General features: G+C 38.1%; 1 protein-coding gene across 1 annotated transcript in view; it reads left to right on the forward strand.

Annotated features, from left to right (window-relative positions):
- The window catches only part of LOC117431182 (protein sidekick-1-like), a 368061-nt gene that overhangs the window by 251078 nt on the left and 95549 nt on the right, over nt 1-21434 (forward strand). Inside the window, exon 6 of the mRNA XM_034051879.3 lies at nt 21213-21324. Within this exon, the coding sequence (XP_033907770.3) occupies nt 21213-21324 (112 nt within the window). The remainder of the gene's footprint in view (nt 1-21212; nt 21325-21434) is intronic.

Raw genomic sequence — 21434 nt, forward strand, 5'->3', positions numbered from 1 at the left:
CGAGTAGGCGAAAGGATGGTTCCTCAGTGTGTGACACCAACTGTCAAACATGGAGGAGGAAGCGTGATGGTCTGGGGCTCTTTTGCTGGATCCAGAGTCGGTGACTTGCACAGAGTGAGTGGCACCCTGAACCAAAACTGCTACCACAGCATTTTGCAGCGCCATGCAATACCCTCTGGTATACGCCTAGTTGGTCAGGGGTTCATCCTACAGCAAGATAATGACCCAATCCAGGCTATGTCAGAACTACCTTAGAAGAAAAGAACAAGACGGTAGGCTTCAAATCATGGAATGGCCAGCACAGTCTCCAGACTTAAACCCCATCGAGCTGGTTTGGGATGAACTGGACAGAAGGGTGAAAGCAAAGCAACCTACAAGTGCAACACATTTATGGGAACTGCTGCAACAGTGTTCTTTCCGAACAATATTTGATTTCCATTGTAGAAAGAATGCCAGGAGTGTGTTCTGCTGTTATCTCTGCAAAAGGTGGCTACTTTGATGAGTCAAAAATTTAGATTAAATTTTGTTAAACAAAACGATTCCATGATTTCTTTTTTATCTCCAATTGCTTATTTGTTCTATGCTTTAATTTCAGAGTACATTGAGACATTAAACTGCGTAAATTTCAATAAAAACTGGAAAAATGGGGGTGTTCTAAAACTTTTGACCGGTAGTGTATATATATATATAGCGTGTAGCAGTGTGGAGTAGTGGTTAGGGCTCTGGACTCTTGACCAGAGGGTCAGGTGGGGGACACTGCTGCTGTACCCTTGACCAAGATTGCTCCAGTAAAAACCCAACTATAGGTAATTGTATGTAAAAATAATATCTTGATATCTTGTAACAATTGTAAGTTACCCTGGATAAGGGCGTCTGCTAAGAAGTAAATTATATATATATATATATATATATATATATATATATATATATATATATATATATATATATTAGGGGTGCACCGATAATCGATAGCCCATCGGCATGGCCTTCTTTCAAGTCAGCGTGCTGACTTGGGAAAGGCTACACAAGCGACAACGCTCTGAGACGGATTATTATTATTTTTATTATGATTATTGTTTTAATAGTGTTTATTATTAGAATTAGTATACAGTCAGCAGTCACATATCCAACCCTATACAATTTTGACTTCAGTGACAGTTAAACGAGTGTGACGCATATCTGATTATTTAATCTGATTTGACGTGTATGTAGATGAGCATGTTGTAACCTGCCCCCTACCACCCAAACAACCCCCTGCCCTGCACAGACGCACACACACACACACACACACACACACACACACACACACACACACATACACACATTTCATACGGAGAGAAAAAATATGACTTAGGCTTGAGGAACTGTACAGGGAGATGTTAATTATTTCGTTGAAATTTGTTAGCGCACGAGTTGTGGGGGAATAACACAGCAGAAAAAGACAAATACTTGTCAGTTTTTTTCAGGGAACACAAAAAAGATAAAATGACAAAAATACATAGCTGAAAGGGCAGTGCTTTAAAATAAGTAGGCTTCCATTTATATGTACTGTATTGGTTTTGTTGGTACAGTACTATATTTTCAACAGAAGTAGTATTTTAATTTAGAATGATATGATTATGAAAATATCACTTGCCAAAAGAGACGTCTGGACATGTGAACTGTAATACAGTACATACTTTCAAAACCGGTACGTATTGTAGCAGTATGTAAAATTCCCCATTAACGTCACAATTTGAATTCAACGCAAAATGAACTGCTTAAAATGTAAAAGGCAATGCAGTTTAGCAAAAGATTCAAAAATAACAACACCATCAGTTTCCAGAATTAAAACAGTATCCAGTCAGTCTTCAAAATTGCAGAATATAGTGCTCGATAAGGCCCTTATGTCACAGTTCACTTGCAAATGAAAATGCACAAAAGCAATTAAAGATTTATTTTTTAAAAATGCATGACAGTATAACTTTTACATTACCGTGCATTGTCTTGTTCGTTTTCTTTTTTTTGAGAAAGCGCTGTGTAACTGCAGTGCACAATAAAGATTTGCCATGCCAGAAAAACAAAAAAAGCGGGCTGTGACGGTTAAACAAGTCAATTGTAACATTGAAGAGATGGGCTTTGTATCAGAAAACTGGTGACAGAGTCGGAAATCGCGTGTCACGGGTAAGTGCATTCATTTGCTACATCTATATAATGAGGATTGATTTAATTCTTAATACAAGGACGGTAAAACGCGACTGACGTGTATCTGAGTGTCGTATATCAGAGGGCTGACTGTAAATCAGTTAACCTTTTAGCGTTGCTGTGACCATATGGTTTTGCTTATGAAAAAATGGATAACGGTTACCGTACAAACTAGAAACAAACAGAAATTTGAAAATTGTATCCAGGCCAATATATATGTATATATTGGGCCAGATACAATTGTATCTGGGCCAGTACAAACACTAGCTCAGTGGCCCAAGGGGCCAGTTGTTAAGAATAGAAACATAGAGCCCTGCAGTTTTTGAACAGTATACATACAGTGTGCATCATTGTGAGGAGAAGGGTCAACTGGTTTGCATTCCTTTATTAAATCTCCAAGGCATTTCAACATTACATTTCTCTCCCTCCCTGTAAGGTAGAACATGAATAACATGGCTTTTTTAATAACTAAACAAATTAGCTCAGTGTGGGAATTTCAGTGTTGAAGGGCTCCAGGGCTATATGCTGCCTCTTTTTCAGGTATTACAAACTGAAGGTGAACCTTAGTGTTAATCGAAACAGCTACTTTTAGAAACTTATGGAGTGTTCCAAATCAAAAGCATCAAAACAGCAGCTGAAGGCGGCCGACTTGTAGATTGCAGAAGATAGCAAACCAAGGGTTGATATTCTAAAGGGTAATCTGGGTCATATGCCCAGTGAGAGCTTGTTTAAAGGTTGTGCGACGAGTAATGCAAACAGCATTACATTGGAGCACAGCATTCTTGGCCAAAGCTAAAGTGCAATTCAAAAATAGCTTGCTATATCTTAAACTAACAAAAATATTTTTTCCCGCTTTGGAGTGATGCTGTTTGCCTGACTGGTTGAAAACTTAGATCTTGGCTTACAGGTAGGCTTACGGACCTGAGCTGGCTTATGCTCGATCACATTAAATAATTCTTGTCATTTGATAAGCTAGCTTTGGTCCCGTATGTGCGTGCATAGCCCCTGAAGTGCAGTGTGTGCCCGATGACGTCGTATCGACCACCCCTTGCGTGAAGACATTTCCCTTCCCCAAAACACAGGTGGAAGAGTTAAAATCAACAGCATGCCTGTCATTTGTTTCACTTTGTGTTTCTACTTCAAGGTTGTCGTTCTGTGCTTCATTTACACGTCACTCTGACAACTCTTCTTATATGTAAATGTAAACAATAACTCTTGTTTATTGTCTTACCCATGAGAAATACTTATTTGTGCTATTCAACAAAAGTGAAACTCATTAGTTTAAATAGCTAAAAAGAAACATACATCTGTACATTTTCCCCAAGGACCCAAGTTTATTCACTATATACTAACAACGCATCACGGTACTATCGATGATACAATTAATAAAATAAAGCCTTTTAGAAATCAAAAGATGCCCTTCTAGGGATGAATACAGTCCTTTGTTTAAAAGTAAAGTGCTTTTGGACCTGAAGCTAGTGCTTATACATATATTCACATGATGGCACTTACGATGATACAAATTAACTGATAGTGCCAGGATGCATATAATTAAACAAGCGCTATGTTCAGGTCTAAAAGCATGTTACTTCAAAGGACTGTATTCGCCTTGTGAAGGAAAACGTATTTTCTTACCGACTTTACTGTAATGATTTGTTTAATTCTAGATAGAAACACCCACAAAACCAGACCTCCTCATAATGATACATATCAAAATACCATCACAGGTTACATTAGTAGATATGTGTGAAAAATACTATTTTTGACAATAAAGTATCGTGGCAACTAGGCTTGTTTCACATTTATAAATTATACAACTTTAAATGTCTTTTCCCATTAGAGTACAATTATAAGTCTGTATTTTTGTATTTTGGAATCCTGTCTCTCTCAGCGGTCTGTCAAATATATTTTTTTGGTTCTGTTGTCTGAGTAACAATCCCAACTTCCTGTTGCTGTTGTCTGTGCCTGTATGACGCTGACAGTGGGGGATATACAGACCAAAGCTGTCACAGAGCTCCCCTCTGGAGCAGGCCACTTTTAGGATGGCTGCTTTACACTACAAAAAAAAGACCTAAGCCATATCAAAGCCGGTTTAAAAGTGGCTAGTGTAAACGGGATATATGTGTCAGTGTACATTTAATGTAGTCAAATGTTTCTATTCTGGTAAAAAATAACAAGCCAGCTAATTTCATGGAGTTATTCAAATTTGCTAAGTAGTTAAAAATGGCAGAGCTACCATGTCAGAACACCATGACATTTGTGAAGCGCTGTCACTTCATTAGAATGACTGACATGGTAAATTGGCAAGGTCAACAGGTGGCAATGTGGAGGAATAAGGGACTTACATAACCCATGACACCAGGAGGGGGCTGTACAATGACGAGGAAGAAGATAACCTTCAATATGGAAACCCCAGCAACCAGAGTGTTAAAGATATGCCAGAGAGCTCTAGGGCATATCTTTAACACCCTGGTTGCTGGTGACCTGCTACCTGCTAATGATTGTGTTAGCGATGTGATGGGGCGACTCCATTGCAGTTGTACATCGTTGTTATTTCAGGGTCTTTAAGTCAGTAAACAGCAGGTTTTAGTGTTCTCATTTCAACAAGACATTGTAAGCTTTTGAGCTTGTTGTAAACAAAACAGAATTGCGTAATTTCAGATTTCTTAGAGGTGAGGTGTCACTTGGAATGTAGAGTGAATACCAAATGAAGGGAAGAGGGTTTGGAAAACCAGTATTAGCTCAACTGCCCAAGGCTTTTTTCTTAACCCCTAAGAACTGGATTACTTATATAGTGAGGCCTCAACCTGGACTCACACAAAACCAACATACAACCCGGAGTTGTCATCAGTCACTCTATCGCGGGAGTCCCAGGGCTGAATGGGTTGGGGGTTCAGGTCAGGATAGAGGGGGACCCACTCGACAAGAATGAGGGGAAGCTCTCATGGCACCTGCACTGTATATGTACTATAATTCATGGACATAAATGTAGCATTGTAATTTCAATTCCTGCTTGATCCCTTATCCTTACCAGAAAATAAACTGCAATATGTAGACCAAATCCTCCAGTGAGGATTACTACATTTGTTTAGGTCCTCACAGCATTATGAATACCCAAAGTAATGATGTATAAATAACCTTACAGTCTTAGAAGAACATGTGTTAATGTGAAAAATGAAGTGATAATAGTAATCAGTTCAGGCTAGGAGGGATATGGCTCCCCATAAGAATAAGAACCCCTGTTTAAGATAGAATTGGTATGTTGGGGTGACTATCTATTATATTAATAGTCATAAAAGCTCATATATCAGAATTTTTTTTATTGTTCTATTTTTTTTTCTTTTATAGGTCGAATCTGCAACATATATACAGAGTAATGGCATATAATTTGTACAATAACAGGGGTTTTCAACCGGGGGTACTTCTAAGGCTCATAGGGGGTACGCAGGACGACTCAGAAATGCACAAATAAAAATGAAAGTAAAAGAAAAGAAAATTATAATCTTGAATTTATTTTTTAACTGTATTATTATTATTATTATTTTGTTTAGCAGTTCAAAGGTTTATGGAAGCCCTGAACCACAGGTGAAAAAAAAACCAGAATCAATCACCTACGTGCTTTCCACCTGTACGTATGCATAGTTTTGATTCCCTGTAAAATATGTTTTTTTGTGTGATTTGTGCTGTGCAGCGTTTTCAAGCTCAAACCCTTTGTGTCTCGTCTCTCAGTGGATACCCACACTGTAACAGTACACCCATGTAGGCGATTCTGCCTAAGAAGAGCACTCAGTGCTGCTCATGAACTTTGCTGTTTTCAACTTATAAATGAATACTAATCAGTGAAGCACAATCTTTCTGCATTTTGTAGACGCATAAATGCTCCGATAAATAATAATCACAATGCTCATACTTTGACTGTTTTTGTTTTGTTTATTAAGTGCAACTGTATTTTAGTAACAGCAATAGCAGCTGGTGGAATTTGTTTTCGGTGTTTGAAATAGATACATTTCTTGCTTGCAAAAGAAAATTGAAAGAAGAAAACACAAGAGTCAACAATTTTTATGTTGGTTTAATAAAAGTTTATCATTGTCAGTTATTTTAGTTTTATCTTGAGGTTAATGTTTTTGACATTGTAAAAAAAATAAATGGCACACATAATTATGCTGAGATGGGAAGTAAATGGTAATGTGATGAACATTTACAATGCAGACTATTTTGGATTCTTTATAAGAATTTTATTGAATAGAAAGCGAATACATGTGCTTCCAAAGACAATCCCAAATACGTGCATCCAAAGTTTTAAGAATAAATTATATATTAAATGTATTTGCAAATCAGATTATTCTGCCTTTTATTGCAACTGTGGTACCATTCAATAGAGCGGAAATTATAAAGGGATACTTGAGCTGAAACCTCCAGACAGAAAGTTCAGTTTGAAAATAAAATTGAAAACCTGTGCAATAGATCATAACTGCATCAAGACCTTCTGCATCTGCAGGCCAGTGCAAATCATTAGAAGCCTAAGGCTTCTGTAAATATGGATTTCAAAGTATTCTGTAGCACAATAGGCACTGATAATGTCATTCCATTGCTAAACCCTTTGGTACTGCTCAATGTTTTTTTAAAAAGACAAAGACAAGGGTGGGGTTCAAAAGCTGCTTGCATAATAGGTGCCCTCAATTGCTTCAAAACACATGATGCATTGTGCAAACGGATGCAAAGAGTCAGGAAAAACAAAACCTGTTTTGCTGCAGATAAAATACAGAAAGGCTATTCATCTGAATCGCCTCCCCTACTTTATGATGGAACGGTAAACATGTAAACAAGCACGTGAGCTTTTGGAGGGTTAAAAAAATGAGATGTCTGAGGATAGCTTCAGGTTTAATGCAGTTTTCAGTCAAATATGTATTGACGTGCTAACCCCCTTTAATTTAGTCGAGATAGCTGTTGGCTTGAACCCCTATCCCCCTGAGCATTTCCAACTGAATTGCAGAAGTGAGCTTCAGTGTCTGTAAAGCTTTGAGGTGTCAGTCGCTGCCACCCTAGTGGCTAGCAGCAAAGAACCAGCCGAATAAACAATGAAGGAATACATGAATAAGAATCAGAAGCAAAAGACCAGAAATGAAATGAAGGCACAACCCCAGGACTATAACCCTGTCCAGCTGTATTCATATATCTGCTTTCTAAATGAGGACTGAGTTGATAAAGTTCTGAGAGATTCCTCTGAGGCCTGCAGTCTATGAGTCTGTCTGGGTGGGCAAATAGAACTATCAGCTGTATTCACCTAGTGGGAAAAGAAAAAAAAAAACAACAAAAAAAGAACAAGAAATAAAAGTTACAGAGCCAGCGGGACGTGTATGTATCAAACTGACTTCCAATGCTGCTAGTCGGAAGAAATGTGCACTCTGTCTTCATTTATAATGCTTCTAAACCATTCCCAACAAAGAGTTTGAGGTGTTCCCATTATACAGAGGTTGTAGGAAAGATACTACTGGCGTTTCAAGAGCACGCTGAGGCACTGAGCAGTTTACCTTAAAACTGGAAGTCAGTAAGTAAGCAAGCAAAGCAGAACTCACATTATACAGCTTATCAGCTTGCTATGAGAAGACTCCATTGTGATCCAACAGAATGCATGCTCCTGCTCATTAATTAGAGAACACACCAACATATAAACAATACTGCGCTCCAATACTTTCTGTTCAGACTGATGAAGTACTTGAAGTGTATTTTAAAAAACAAATCATACATATATTTGCAGTGGCTTGACTCTGCTTTTTGAGCTGCTCTCTCCGTTGTTGTGTTTTTATTGTGGCTACCATTCGTTGGATTATAGCTCATTCGCTTTTTTTTGCTTGTGTAGCCAAAGACCCCACCGTGGTTGAAAGTAAGCCGCCATCTCCAACTATGCCAAACAAAAAATGTAAAGCTTGTGATATACGTCTGAAATGCCCTGACACGTGGGTCTGTTTCTGCGTGTTATGGTGAGCGTGAGCTTGTGCTTTTGTGTGTGTGTGAGAGTGTAAGGGTTCATGGACTCCGGGAGTCAACTAACATACAAGTGTGGAGACCATCTGTATATAAAGTAGACCTGTACCCCTGAGTATAAAATGGAATGGCTTGTATCCTAGTCCTCTGGGAGCTGCCTGAATGGATTTAGTATTACAGAAGAATTAAGTAACTTTCTTTTCAGTGTTTTACAAGTGCATTTCCCAGAGGTAACACACAAAGTAAAAGGCTTCCGTGAAACGCAGAACTCACCATCCTGAGTGAAACAGATAAAGCAAACCCGAAGGTCAGAACTCTTTGGAGGAGGGGCTCCCGAGTGGCGCATCTGGTAAAGGCACTCCGAGTGGAATGCAGGATGCGCCCTATAGCCTGGAGGTCGCTGGTTCGAGTCCAGGCTATTCTATTGCCGACCATAGACGGGAGCTCCCAGGGGGTGGCGCACAATTGGCCGAGCGCTGCCCGGGGGTGGGGGGGGCTTAGGTCGGCCAGGGTGTCCTCGGCTCACCGCACACCAGCGACCCCTGTAGTCTGGCCGGGAGTCTGCGGGCTTGCCTGTAAGCTGCCCAGAGATGCGTTCTCCTCCAACGCTGTAGATCTGAGGTGGCTGCAAGGTGGCTGCAAGGTGGCTGCTGGAGTGAAAGGGGGCAAGGGAATTCTTGGTTGTGCCACAATTGTTATTTATGGGCATCCACTTATGGTATATTGCAAGCTCAGCAACAGCCCTCAAACAAACAATATACTATATAGGGACAAAAAATATATATCTAATATATAAAAATATATATCCCCATATTAAGACATTATTTTATTGTAATAGATTTTTACTTCCCATTGGCTGTTTGTCGTAAAGGACAGTCACATCTGCATAACCCTACCTGTGAGGTAATGAAGGTAAAATGCTGCTGTTAGCACATTTAAATATGCTGTGTTCACATGGTAATTGTGAGCAGGGTTTTGATTCAGTTGGATTTGTTTCAGCAACAGCAGCTATTGTGCGACCACCTCTTTCCATCTCCCTGGCAAGTTATTTCTATGAGCCTACCAGGCCTGAGTGCTGCTTGTTGTTTCCTTGGACATGTCTGAATCTCTTCTCTCCCTTTTGTGTCCCGTCAATCCGCTCTCTCGTTGTTCAACGTCTTGTCTGCTCTTCCTCTAAGTGGTCCAGCCCCTTTTCAGTTATTCATCTTTGTCTTTTTAGGGAAGTAAGTTGCTTTGTTTGAGCATAAATACTTTATACTGCGCTAGACTCTCCTATGCCTTCAATTCTGCGCTTTTTTACTTAACAAATTCGAATGGTGCTTTTCAAAAAGCTTTGGCTTTGTTACATTTTTAGTTTGCAGATTTTGTTACAGTATTGTACAGTGCTCACCCTTTATAACACTATAGTGGGGCGCCATAGTTACGAGACCGTGCTATTTGTGTTCCGCCTTATAACAAGTATAAAAAGGCTACTGTAATGGCATTATGGAGCAAATGGGAGCCACGACCCTATATGCTCATCTGTTCCACTTCAGGACACACATTCTTCTGTGGAAGTGGAACTTGGTTTTCCCCTCCTAGCGCATCTGGGAACCTCCAAGTTTCTGGAGTGTTTAATGTTTCATGATTTAGGTGTCTCATTTGCCATGGCAACCTGGCAGTTTCTCAAGGGAGGTGCCTGTTTTTGTTAGAGTGTAGTTAGAGCGTAGTTAGAGCAGAACTGCATAGACCATCATCTTGAACATGGGAGGAAAGGTAGCGCTTCTGAATTCGCTACATGACATACATTTATGTAAAGCAGTGTTCAAAATAGTCTGATAACTAGTACTATACCAAAGTGAAAAAAATCAACATAAATGATTTATTAAAGGTAAAACTTAAAGAAACTCAAGTCATGTACTGGTAGATATCTTCAGCTCATGCCTCAATTTGTAATGAACAGTTTATTGAGCAGTACAGTGTGTTTATAGTCTGTTAATATCATTATAGATGAATAAATCCTGCACCTACTGTAGATTGGTTTTGAAGATCTGTAGGATGTCATTTTATATGCAAGCACTGAGTTTTAAAATGCCCCCCATCCCCCTATATAACAGTCAATATAAAACAAAAAAATCCATAGTCCTACAATATTGTACCAGTACTGTATTTGAGTTCAAATCATGCTGCTATTAGGATCTGAGTTTTCCCCTTCGGGCCCAGGCACCAGCAATACATTATTTTGATGCATGGTTTTCAGGGTATGGGTTAGTGTGAGGCTTCAGTTACCAGTGTTTCTTTGTTTAGCGCTTTGCGCTGAAAAATATCCCCTTGAAAATGAGCTATTGCAGTTCATGACCGCTGTTCTTTTAAATGGTTTTAGCCAGACTCTGCCTGCCAGGTGCTGTTTGCAGCAAAGACTGGATGATTGTTTGAAGAGCCTGTGCTCTTCAAACAATCAGGTAATGACATCAGTGTTCAGGGCATTGAATTCAAACCCTGAACACTGATGTCATTACCTGTAACACTAGAAGAGTCACGCATATTTCATCCTTTAAACTTCGCTTCAGTCCAGGAAACAGGCAGCAGAATCTATGAAATACATGGTAATTCGAATCATCTACAGACATATATATATTTATATATTTATCAGAGTTTAACTGTGAAAGCACCCTTTCATGATCATGCTGTAGGTTTCAGAGGTGTTACTTAATGACTTTGATGTCGTTTGCTATTCAAATCAGACTTATACACAGTGCAAATTAACCTTGTTACTTGGACAGAACTACAATCGCATAGCAGGTATCCTGGATAGGTTGAGAAAAAATCTAACATGACAGCAGGTCTGACTGAACGATATTAGAAAAAATCATATTCTTTTTGCGTGATTTCAAAAATATTTCAATATGCTGTGATTAATATTTTCAATTTCATTTTAAGACTTTTGTCGGTAACCATATTTTTATTTTCCATTCCATTTTTGGTTTATGTAGTCTGTAAAGGTATTTTATTGAAGTTACATGCACTACATATTTATGGAAGGACTATTTTCAATTATATGTTGTGTTGTTTTACGGGTATAACTTTTTCAATAGGATTTTTATTTAAAATTATTTAGTTTATAATAGTCACAGGCTGTTCAATCGGTTCTGATTTATTGTGACTAAAACTATTTTATAAAATGCTTCTAAATTTAAACTAGAGAGTATTATTTAATTAAAAAGTTTAATAAAACATTGCAGTCATTTCAATTGATTTAAACAGTGATGAATCTAAATTCCGTCACCATTTAAATATTAAATTAGGACTAGTAATTTGTATTAATTATTTAAAATAACAAAAATATGTCTTAAAACAGTCAATTCTGCCCATTGTTGCTAAAATATGCAGCATGGACACCATCAGTCTAAGGGTAGAGTCTTTACAGTTCTATGTATGATGGATTAACTTCCCTAGAAGCATTAACCCTTCCACCACCAATGGGCAGGTGGTATCCAGTAATACCAGCTAGCAGCATATCATTGTGACTTCTGTTCGTTCAGCAATACAGCATGCAGTAAGTGATTCAACTGTAAACAGCTGTTATTGTTAAGGGAACGTGTTTTCGGTTAATACAGTTTACAGTCTGGGGGTGGTTGGTTAAACTTAGTCTAATCATTTGGGATTTGTTAATGAGAGCATTCACAACTGCTGGCAATTATAGAAATCTTGTTTCTCCTTCCCCTCTCTCGTGCTGCTGGACAGTAAACAAGAAGAATCTGGAATCCACTGGTAAGATACAGTCTGTGTGTATAGATAAGTATGTGTGTGTGTATAGACAGGTATGTGTATAGATATCTGTGTATAGATAGATAGATAGATAGATGTGTGTGTATTAAAAAGTGCCTGTAAACATATTGAGGAAATTAGTAAAGCCAGCTAAACAGGTACAAGAAAAATAAACAATTCAGGGATTGAATTCAAGTTTATGTCTAGTTATGTATACGCCAAATCGTCATTAGCACACTTTTCAGAGAGGAGAAACACACCCAATAAAGTTACCAAACCAGAAGCCTAGGGTGAAATGTGCTAAACATTGTGCAATGCTGTTGGTGACTTTTTGGGAACGCTTTGCAGCAGCAGTTTTTCTTTGCGGTTCAGCCTTAGGTGAATATGTAATTATAGGCCTTCCTGCATAAATTCGCAAAAATGGGGTGGAGATGAGGGTTCTCAAATATTATATTGAGATTTACTAAAGCTGTCGACAATTGCAACACTTACAATTGCATCAATTTGTTAAGAACTTTTGAAAGCACGTTTTAAACAGTCGCAATTAGTAAACCTTTAAAAGGCAGTATGAAAAACACAATCCCCTAACCGTGGCCGCTGTGATTGCAGCAAGATTTGTAGGATGAGAAGAGAAAGGGTATTTCGTACCCGCATTACCCTGTTCGATTTAAATGAAGACCAAATTAATCACAGGTACAGGCTTGGCAGCCACATAATTCTTGAGCTGCTGTCTGATTTAAAAGATGACCTGGAGCCTGTCCCTCAGAGAAACCATGCTATCCCTGCAGTGGTCACTCTATTGTCTACCCTGCCTCTGGGTCCTTTCAGGGGACTGTCTGACATTTCCCAGTCCCCTTTTTATTGTGCGTGGTGCTCAATGCATTTTTGACGTGAACACCCAAATACCTATTTTCCTTTAAAAGCATGGTGTACTTACAAGCCTTGAAAACTAATTTCTATGACATTTCTGGTTTCTCCAACGTGTTGGGAGCAACAACAGACTGCACACATGTGCCACTAACCCCTCCAGCTCATTCTGAGCATCTGTATAGGAATAGGAAACACACCTATTCTATTAATGTGCAGGTGGTTTGTAATTGTGCACAATTTAGCACTGCACCCCTGACTAACTAAAATAAAAACAGACAGTATGCATTTGGCTTAGAGGATACTCATGGTAATATGAATTAGTGGTATAATGCAAGATTTGTTGCTGGTCCCTTGAAATTCCTATTAACGACAATTGACTGTCCTCCTGTATCATAACTTGTCAATGCGGCACCATGATCTATTTTGTGTTAATTGTCAAGGCTAATAAGTTAAAAATTATAATAATTAAAAAAAATACTAAAATCATTAGTTTAAATTTAAAATAATCTTTTATTCGCATTGTACATCAATACAATGCAGCAGCATGATTTAGTTTGTGTTACTGGTAGCCTACAGGCTAAAGTAAAAAGAAAGTGCACCAGGTATTCATTTGATTTTACTACTGCACTGTATACTGTATAGGCTTACTGTACAGATTTATATTTTTACATAATGTATGTGTAGCCAACCCAAAACACATTAGTGTTATTTCAACACAATGATTTATATTTAAAATACACTGAGCACTATAAATGTAGGTGTGTGATGGTATTGTATTTTATTAACAAACATGTCCGGTTTAGCGAGGGGCTACTGCATGACTATGAAAAGCTTTTGATAGAAACACATTTTTTGTTTGGGGGTGGCTCCACTATAGAATCTGATGAGATTAAACTGCCTTTTATTATTTATTTGAAAAAATGTTGCACGACTCGCACAATGCTAGAGATCTCAGAGGACGCAACAAATATTTAAATTAGTATGTTGTGGCTCTCTTCATTAACATATTTTCTCATAGTACATACGACTAAATGTATACTTTGCGAACTGTAGCAACAAAAATGCAAATTGCATTGTTTGGCCCATCTTAGTACATCTACTCCTAAGACTTTTAACTTATTTTTTATTTTAGAATTGTAATGGTGTTTTTATATATATATATATATATGTATATATATATGTGTGTGTGTGTGTGTGTGTGTGTGTATAATTGCACTGATGGTCAATTGGAGTAAATAGTGTTGAGAATCTATCCCAAAATTAACCTTCTAACACTTTGCAGTAAAAGGCTTTGTCATTTTCCCCTTTAGTATACCATACTGTCTGTACACTTCTTTGACTAAAGTGTGAAACATATTTATGGTATTGACAAATAATCATTTTGAAAGGGATTGATTTTAAAACGTGATGTAAAAAAAGGACTAGCTTGAATACATACAGTGTCAGGTAAGTTGATGTCATTTGAACTAACTGCTTTAGCACCCTCTGCTGATTTACTTGCAGACCTGCAGTTTTCTGTTTGTAATTTCAGTTTTCGGCTTGTAATTTCTGAGGATAGTGAGATGTATAAGAAAATTGATAAATATGACTTTGGACCTATACAGCATTATCAGTGTTTTGTCTGTCATTTGTACAGTATGCACTTAGAAAAATAAATGTATTTGGTATAATTTACATAAATTGAGTACTGTATATCAAGATTATTATATATACTGTAGGTTAAGATTATTTAAACACCATATATAGAACATTTCTTAAAAACAAAGACTAAAGTTTGAGCCTGAGAAAGAGCAAGTACGGCATGGACCTGGGATACAGGGATTCCTAATCTTCCCCTTTGATCTGTTTGACGGAGAGTTTTATGTTCATAAAAAAATAAAAATATTTACTGTATTGAATGATTAGGACACATTTCAGAGGTTTGATTAGCAGAACCCCCAGAGATCAAACTAATTTAAAGTTCGGAAGGACTATGACCAACCTCTGTAAATACAGGCCTGCTCAGACAGAAAACATGAGACATTCAATTAGTGATGCTTTAGACACAGGCTTCAGAACACGGTTCTTGTTGGAAGGTACACATTGTTGAAAGGAATGAATTAGCTGCCTGCCTGTCAAAAAAAAAGTGCAGTTTGCAGAAGTATATTTTTTAGTAATGCATTCTGAGCCTGAGTCATGGCTCTAGTGACACTCAGGAATGGGAGATGAAACTGCCTTGACTAAAGGAAGCTACATGACATTGTCTGTCAACGTGCTAGACTAATGAGCCTAGCCAAACACATCCCTTGAGGACAGGATCAAATGATTGGTTTCTCTACGCCCTCCTCTTAAAATGGGTAGCACTGTTCCTCCTTGCAGTAGCCCCGCTATTGAATCCAAGGCCATTAATACAGGCTGGAACTCATCAACCTGCCACATCTGATGTCTTTAACTATTCAGGGGACTGCATAGGTTGTTAGACTGATCTTCTGTAAACTACAAGTCCCTTTGCACTGTTCCTTAACCCTGTGAAATACCAAGCCTTGGCTACCGTACGATCTCAGCATTGCTAAAGTCTTTAATAGAATTGTGATGCTTTACAGCTCTGTTAAATCTGACCTTCACTATTCACCAAACCTTCCACTGTCTGTTGTAATGGTTATTCTATAAGCACTCTCTCAGTGAAACAGTTAGCTCCTGTCTGCTTATATTATGGTTCTCCAGTATGCCCTATAATTTGTCTACTGTACTGTGCTTGACTTACAGTAGTTTTATTTTGGTTTTACCTAAGAATTTATGATTGAAGGTTACTCCCTTGAATATATATATATATATATATATATATATATATATATATATATATATATATATATATATATTTTTTTTTTCTCATAAACAAAATGTGTACACTTTACAGCATGTATGCCAGTTTTTATTAGCTTGTAAAATCCCACTCTACGTAACGCTTTGTAGTGTGATTTTAAAGTTTTCTGAATCTTCATATGAAATGGGATCTGTCTCATAATATTACATACACATGGCACCCTTGAGGTTGTATCTGTCCTGCTGGGAATCTATTAACCCACATACAGCACCAGCTGTGCCCTTAACACACAGGACCCCAGACAGCACTGCAGCTCTAACTCATAGGCAGTGTCTCCTATTTCTGTCCTGTTTGCCCTCATGTTTTTTTCCGCCAAAAGCAAAACAATGTTGGTGTTTGTGGCAATGTGCTCCGCCCCTGTGTGCATTTCTGTGTTGTATGTTGCGTGTGGTGTTTTAATGTTGGTGTATAGAGATGGCTGCACAGGATATAAATGGGTGTGTGCAGCACGAGTTATTTAAAATGTATAATTGTATTTAGGCACGGGATTGCACATCACTTCACGTGCATTTAAAGTATATAATATGTGAGCACGAGGTTGCACATAATTAATTCACATGCTGGGATTCAAGTGAATAATTAATTAGTAATTGAATCCCGGCACAACAGTATATATAGATGCACGTTTTACTCACTCGGGGTTGTGTGTTCAGGACCAAGGAACGGGAGAGAGTGAGGAGATAAATTAATAGTAAGCAATTGCTACGTGGTACGTGTTTGTTTAGTGTTCGTCCCTGTGTGTCAGTGTCTGTTCGTTTTGTTTGTCTATTTATTTTGGCGTAAGTGCCGTGTCCTGTGTTTTGTTTTGATCAAACCTTTTATTTTACAATAAACCGGCGCAAGCAAACGCCTTCATCATTTCATCTCATCTGTCCTATCTGTGTTATTTATCTTCTGGTTCTGACGTCACCACTCAGCTAGCCGTGTGACAGTGTTCTAGAACTAGGAAGAAACAAATGGAATGCTGGTAGGAGCTGTTAAATAAAGGTTCTTAGAATGAGTTTGACAACATCTTCCTTGCAGAACAAAATGGGTCAGACTTGTGTCAAGTGCAATGTTTTGAGCCCTCTAACAGGCATCCTTTATAATATTCATTTTCATAATATTTCATCTTGCTGCCTTTTTCATATCCAGTTATGAGTGTTTTCTGTTGTTCTTTGTTGTTGTTTCTCCATGGATCTTTATTTACCATGCTTATCATCTCCTTTTTAAACTATTGGGTCTGCTGTTTAAAAGACTCCTGAATGAGTTTGAAGAATTGCCACTAGGGATGTGCAGTTATCATTTCTGTCCCCTCTGTAACTGTGTAGTGATGTTTCCACAGTTGCACAGGGGCATAAATATTAGTTCCACACCCCTAGTAGTCAAACCACATATTATTTAATGAGCCTGGTTAACACTGATTTAAACAGCAATGTCTCTCTCTCTCTCTCTCTCTCTCTCTCTCTCTCTCTCTCTCTCTCTCTCTCTCTCTCTCTCTCTCTCTCTCTCTCTCTCTCTCTCTCTCTCGTTCTCCTCTGTAGTCTGTTTTTAGTGTATGCTCCTGTACTTCACTTACTGCATTTTGAAAAAATTGAAAAAGCTTAAGGGGTAGGTGTACTAAGATGTGCTAGTCACAGTGCAAACATTTGCAAAGTAAACATTTTGTTGTATGTACTAATACTGTTATATATATATAAAAAATGAAAGACAGTTTAATCCCATCAGATTATATAGTGGGGCCCCAACCTTCACTCCCAAAAAGTTTTTCATAATCATACAGTAGCCCCTCGCTAAACTGGACGTGTTTGTCCGACATAAGGAGGTGTTGAGTTTAAAATAATACAATAAAATCGCACACACATACATTTGTAGTGCTGATTGCATTTTAAATGTAAATCATTGCACTGAATAACACTAATGTGTTTTGGGTAAGCTGCACGTTACATTATGTATAGACATGCACAGTAAGTTTATACAGTATACATTACAGTAGTAAAATCAAATGAATATCTAGCACACATTGGTGTACAATGCGAATAAAAGATTATTTTAAATTGAAACTCAATTTTTTTATTTTTTTATTTGTATTATTATTTTTAACTTGGCCAACTTAGTAGCCTAGACAATTGACACAAAATAGATCATGGTCCTATACAGGTGCTCAGAATGAGCTGGAGGGGTTAGTGGCACATGTGTGCAGTCTATTGCTCCCAGCACGTTGGGGGAACTAGAAATGTCATAAAAATTTGTTTTCAAGGCTTGTAAGTACACCCTGCCTTTTGTGAAAATTAGGTACTTGGGTGTTTGCCTCAAAAATGCATTGAGCACAACTGGCAACGCACGAGAAAAAGCGAACTGGGAAATGCCAGCAACAATTGCGACTGTTTAAAATGTGCTTTCAAAATTCTTAAAAAATTGATGCAATTGTAAGTGTCGCAATTGCCAGGAGCTTTCATACATCTCATTATAATATTTGAGAATCCTCATTTGCATTCTCCCCGCCTCTTTTTTGCGATTTTATGCAGGAACGCCCATAAATACATATTCTTTTGAGCTTGAATAAGTCGCAAATAGCATTGCGTTTGTTACTTCAAATGCTTCAGCATTCCTGTTTAATTTCTGCAGTCATTTTCTGAAAGATCGTACTATTTTCTTACACATTAATTTTGCACAGCACGAATGGAACTGGCAAAAGTATTCAGACCCCTGACCAGTTCTCTCATATTACTGAATTACAAATGGTACATTGAAATTTCGTTCTGTTTGATATTTTATTTTAAAACACTGAAACTCAAAATCAATTATTGTAAGGTGACATTGGTTTTATGCTGGGAAATATTTTTAAGAAAAATAAAAAACTGAAATATCTTGCTTGCATAAGTATTCAACCCCTGTGCTGTGGAAGCTTCCAGTTTACACCGATTAAATAAATTGCCCTAACGAGGACACAATTACCTTACCATTGGCCTCCACCTGTGAACCATTAAAGTTGCTGTCACATTTTCTGGATAAAAACCCCACTGTTGAAGGATCATTGGTCAGGCTGTGAATCTGAAGGAAAATGAAGACCAAAGAGCATTCTACAGAAGTTAGAGATAAAGTAATACAAATGCATAGATTAGGGAAAGGGTACAAAATAATATCCAAGTGTTTGGATATCCCAGTGAGCACAGTTGGATCAATAATCAGGAAGTGGAAGCTGCATCACACCACCCAGGCACTGCCAAGAAAAGGCCGTCCCTCAAAACTCAGCGCTCAAACAAGAAGGAGACTTGTGAGAGAAGCCACAGAGAGGCCAACAATCACTTTGAAGGAGCTACAGAGTTCAGTGGCTGGGAGTGGAGTAATGGTGCACCAGTCAACCATATCAAGAGCTCTGCATAACACTGGCCTGTATGGGAGGGTGGCAAGAAAGAAGCCATTACTCAAAAAGTACCATCTGAAAGCATGTCTGAAGTTTGCCGGAAAGCATGAGAGTGACCCAGCTGCAATGTGGGAAAAGGTTTTGTGGTCAGATGAGACCAAGATAGAGGTTTTTGGCCAAAACTCAAAGCGCTATGTGTGGTGCAAACCTAACACTGCCCATGCCTCAAGACACACCATCCCTACAGTGAAGTATGGTGGTGGCAGCATCATGCTGTGTGGATGCTTCTCATCAGCAGGGACTGGGCGTCTTGTTAAAATTGAAGGAAGAATGGATGGAGCAAAATACAGGGAAATACTGCAAGAGAACCTGCTTCAGTCCGCTAAAAAACTGAAGCTTGGGAGGAAATTCACCTTTCAGCAGGACAATGATCCCAAGCACAAGGCCAAAGCAACATTGGAGTGGCTCAAGAACAAAAAGGTGAATGTCCTACAGTAGCCCAGTCAAAGTCCTGATCTCAATCCCATTGAAAATCTGTGGCACTATTTGAAAATTGCGGTCCACAAGCGTCGTCCAACCAACCTGAACAACTTGGAGCAAATCTGCCAAGAAGAATGGGCCAAAATCACTCCAACACGGTGTGCAAAGCTGGTACATACTTACCCCAAAAGACTTAAAGCTGTTATTGCAGCGAAAGGTGGCTCTACCAAATATTAAAATGTGGGGGTTGAATACTTAGGCCTATGCATGCAAGATATTTCAGTTTTTTATTCTTCTTAAAAATATTTCCCAACATAAAACCAATGTCACCTTACAATAATTGATTTTGAGTTTCAGTGTTTTAAAATAAAATATCAAACAGAACACATTCCGGCGCCTCCTCAAGACTCACCTCTTCAAAGAGCACCTGTAGAACTCCTCTGTTTGTATCCTGGGACACTATCACCCTTCATGTAAATGTGCTTTATTTTGCTCTTATCTGCCCCCTATTTTACTGCATTTAATCCTGTACTTCAGAATACTGTAATCTGCCAAGTGTTTAACCTGTAGTACTTTGTATTTAATCACATCCTGATGTAACTATCACTATTTAATCATATCCTGATGTAACTATCACTATTATCTGCTGTATTATTGAATTGTGGTTTGTCACACTTGTACTTTGCTTGAACAAAAGTTATTGTATTTCTTGCTCTTATTGTATTACTTGTATTGTAACACTTGAAATGTATTTGCTTACGATTGTAAGTCGCCCTGGATAAGGGCGTCTGCTAAGAAATAAATAATAATAATAATAATAATAACAAAATTTCAATGTACCATTTGTAATTCAGTAATATGAGAGAACTGGTCAGGGGTCTGAATACTTTTGCAAGGCACTGTATGTATATGTATGGGTGTGTTGCTGGAGGTTCTTCACTTACCTCTCTTTTTAATTTAAATATTCTATTGAAAACCAAAAAATGTATGAATATGCGTTTAAAATAATATATATATTAAAAAATGTGGAACCTGAATTGAATTTAGAGATTTGCTATTAAGTAGTCTTTAAGTCATTACGAAGGTTTGTGACACAGTTCATTTTGATGCATTGATTGCTGGTAAAAAGCATGTAGATTTTTCTTCCCTGTAACAGGCTACTACCGAGTAATCTGTCCATTATTTAGTGTACCTACTGTTCTCATGGATTTCTTCTCTCCCTTGAGAAAAAGCCCATTTAAAGGTCTTCAGTAGAGTGAAAGGTGCTACAAAAAACACTATCAGTAAAACAAAACTAAAAAAATAGTAATTCATAAAAAGAAAAACTGTAATACCAGATTATAAATGGGAAATAGTCAAGTTTTTGATAAGTGATTCCATACCATTACCTCTCATTTGAAAGTCTTGCATAATCTTTTGTCCAGCAAAGTGAATTTCATGTTCCAGTAGGGGACCTTATACCTGTTGCACAGGAAATTGGTCTTCAGTGTTGTGACTAATAGGCTAGACCAGAGTCAAAGTGGGGAACATGAAACAGATAAGGGCCTTGCAAGAAAGCTGATATGCAAAGTTGTAATCTTTTGGCTATTACCCTTTTAGAGTATAAAATGCTTTTATTGTACCGGTATATGATTTTCAGAATGCTCATTAGATTACACCAGCCTATCGTTTGAGTGTAAGGTACTGTGATGCTGTGTGTGTATAAAAGGTTTGATCAGCTGTTGCTTTCCTGGACAGATTCAGCCGCTCCGGCAGACCCCGTGGCTCCTGTGATTGTAATCTCTCCGAGAAACACCAGTGTGGTGGCTGGCACCAACGAGGCCTCCCTGGAGTGTGTGGCAAACGCAAGGTCAGCCCCATCCCCTTCAGGGTTAAATATACACATGTTACAATAACTTGGCACACAATATATTATACAGGATGTCGCATAAGTCAGGTGTCATGGGCAATATCATCTAT

Source organism: Acipenser ruthenus, chromosome 22 (genome assembly GCF_902713425.1).
Source record: "Acipenser ruthenus chromosome 22, fAciRut3.2 maternal haplotype, whole genome shotgun sequence".
Lineage (NCBI taxonomy): Eukaryota > Metazoa > Chordata > Actinopteri > Acipenseriformes > Acipenseridae > Acipenser > Acipenser ruthenus.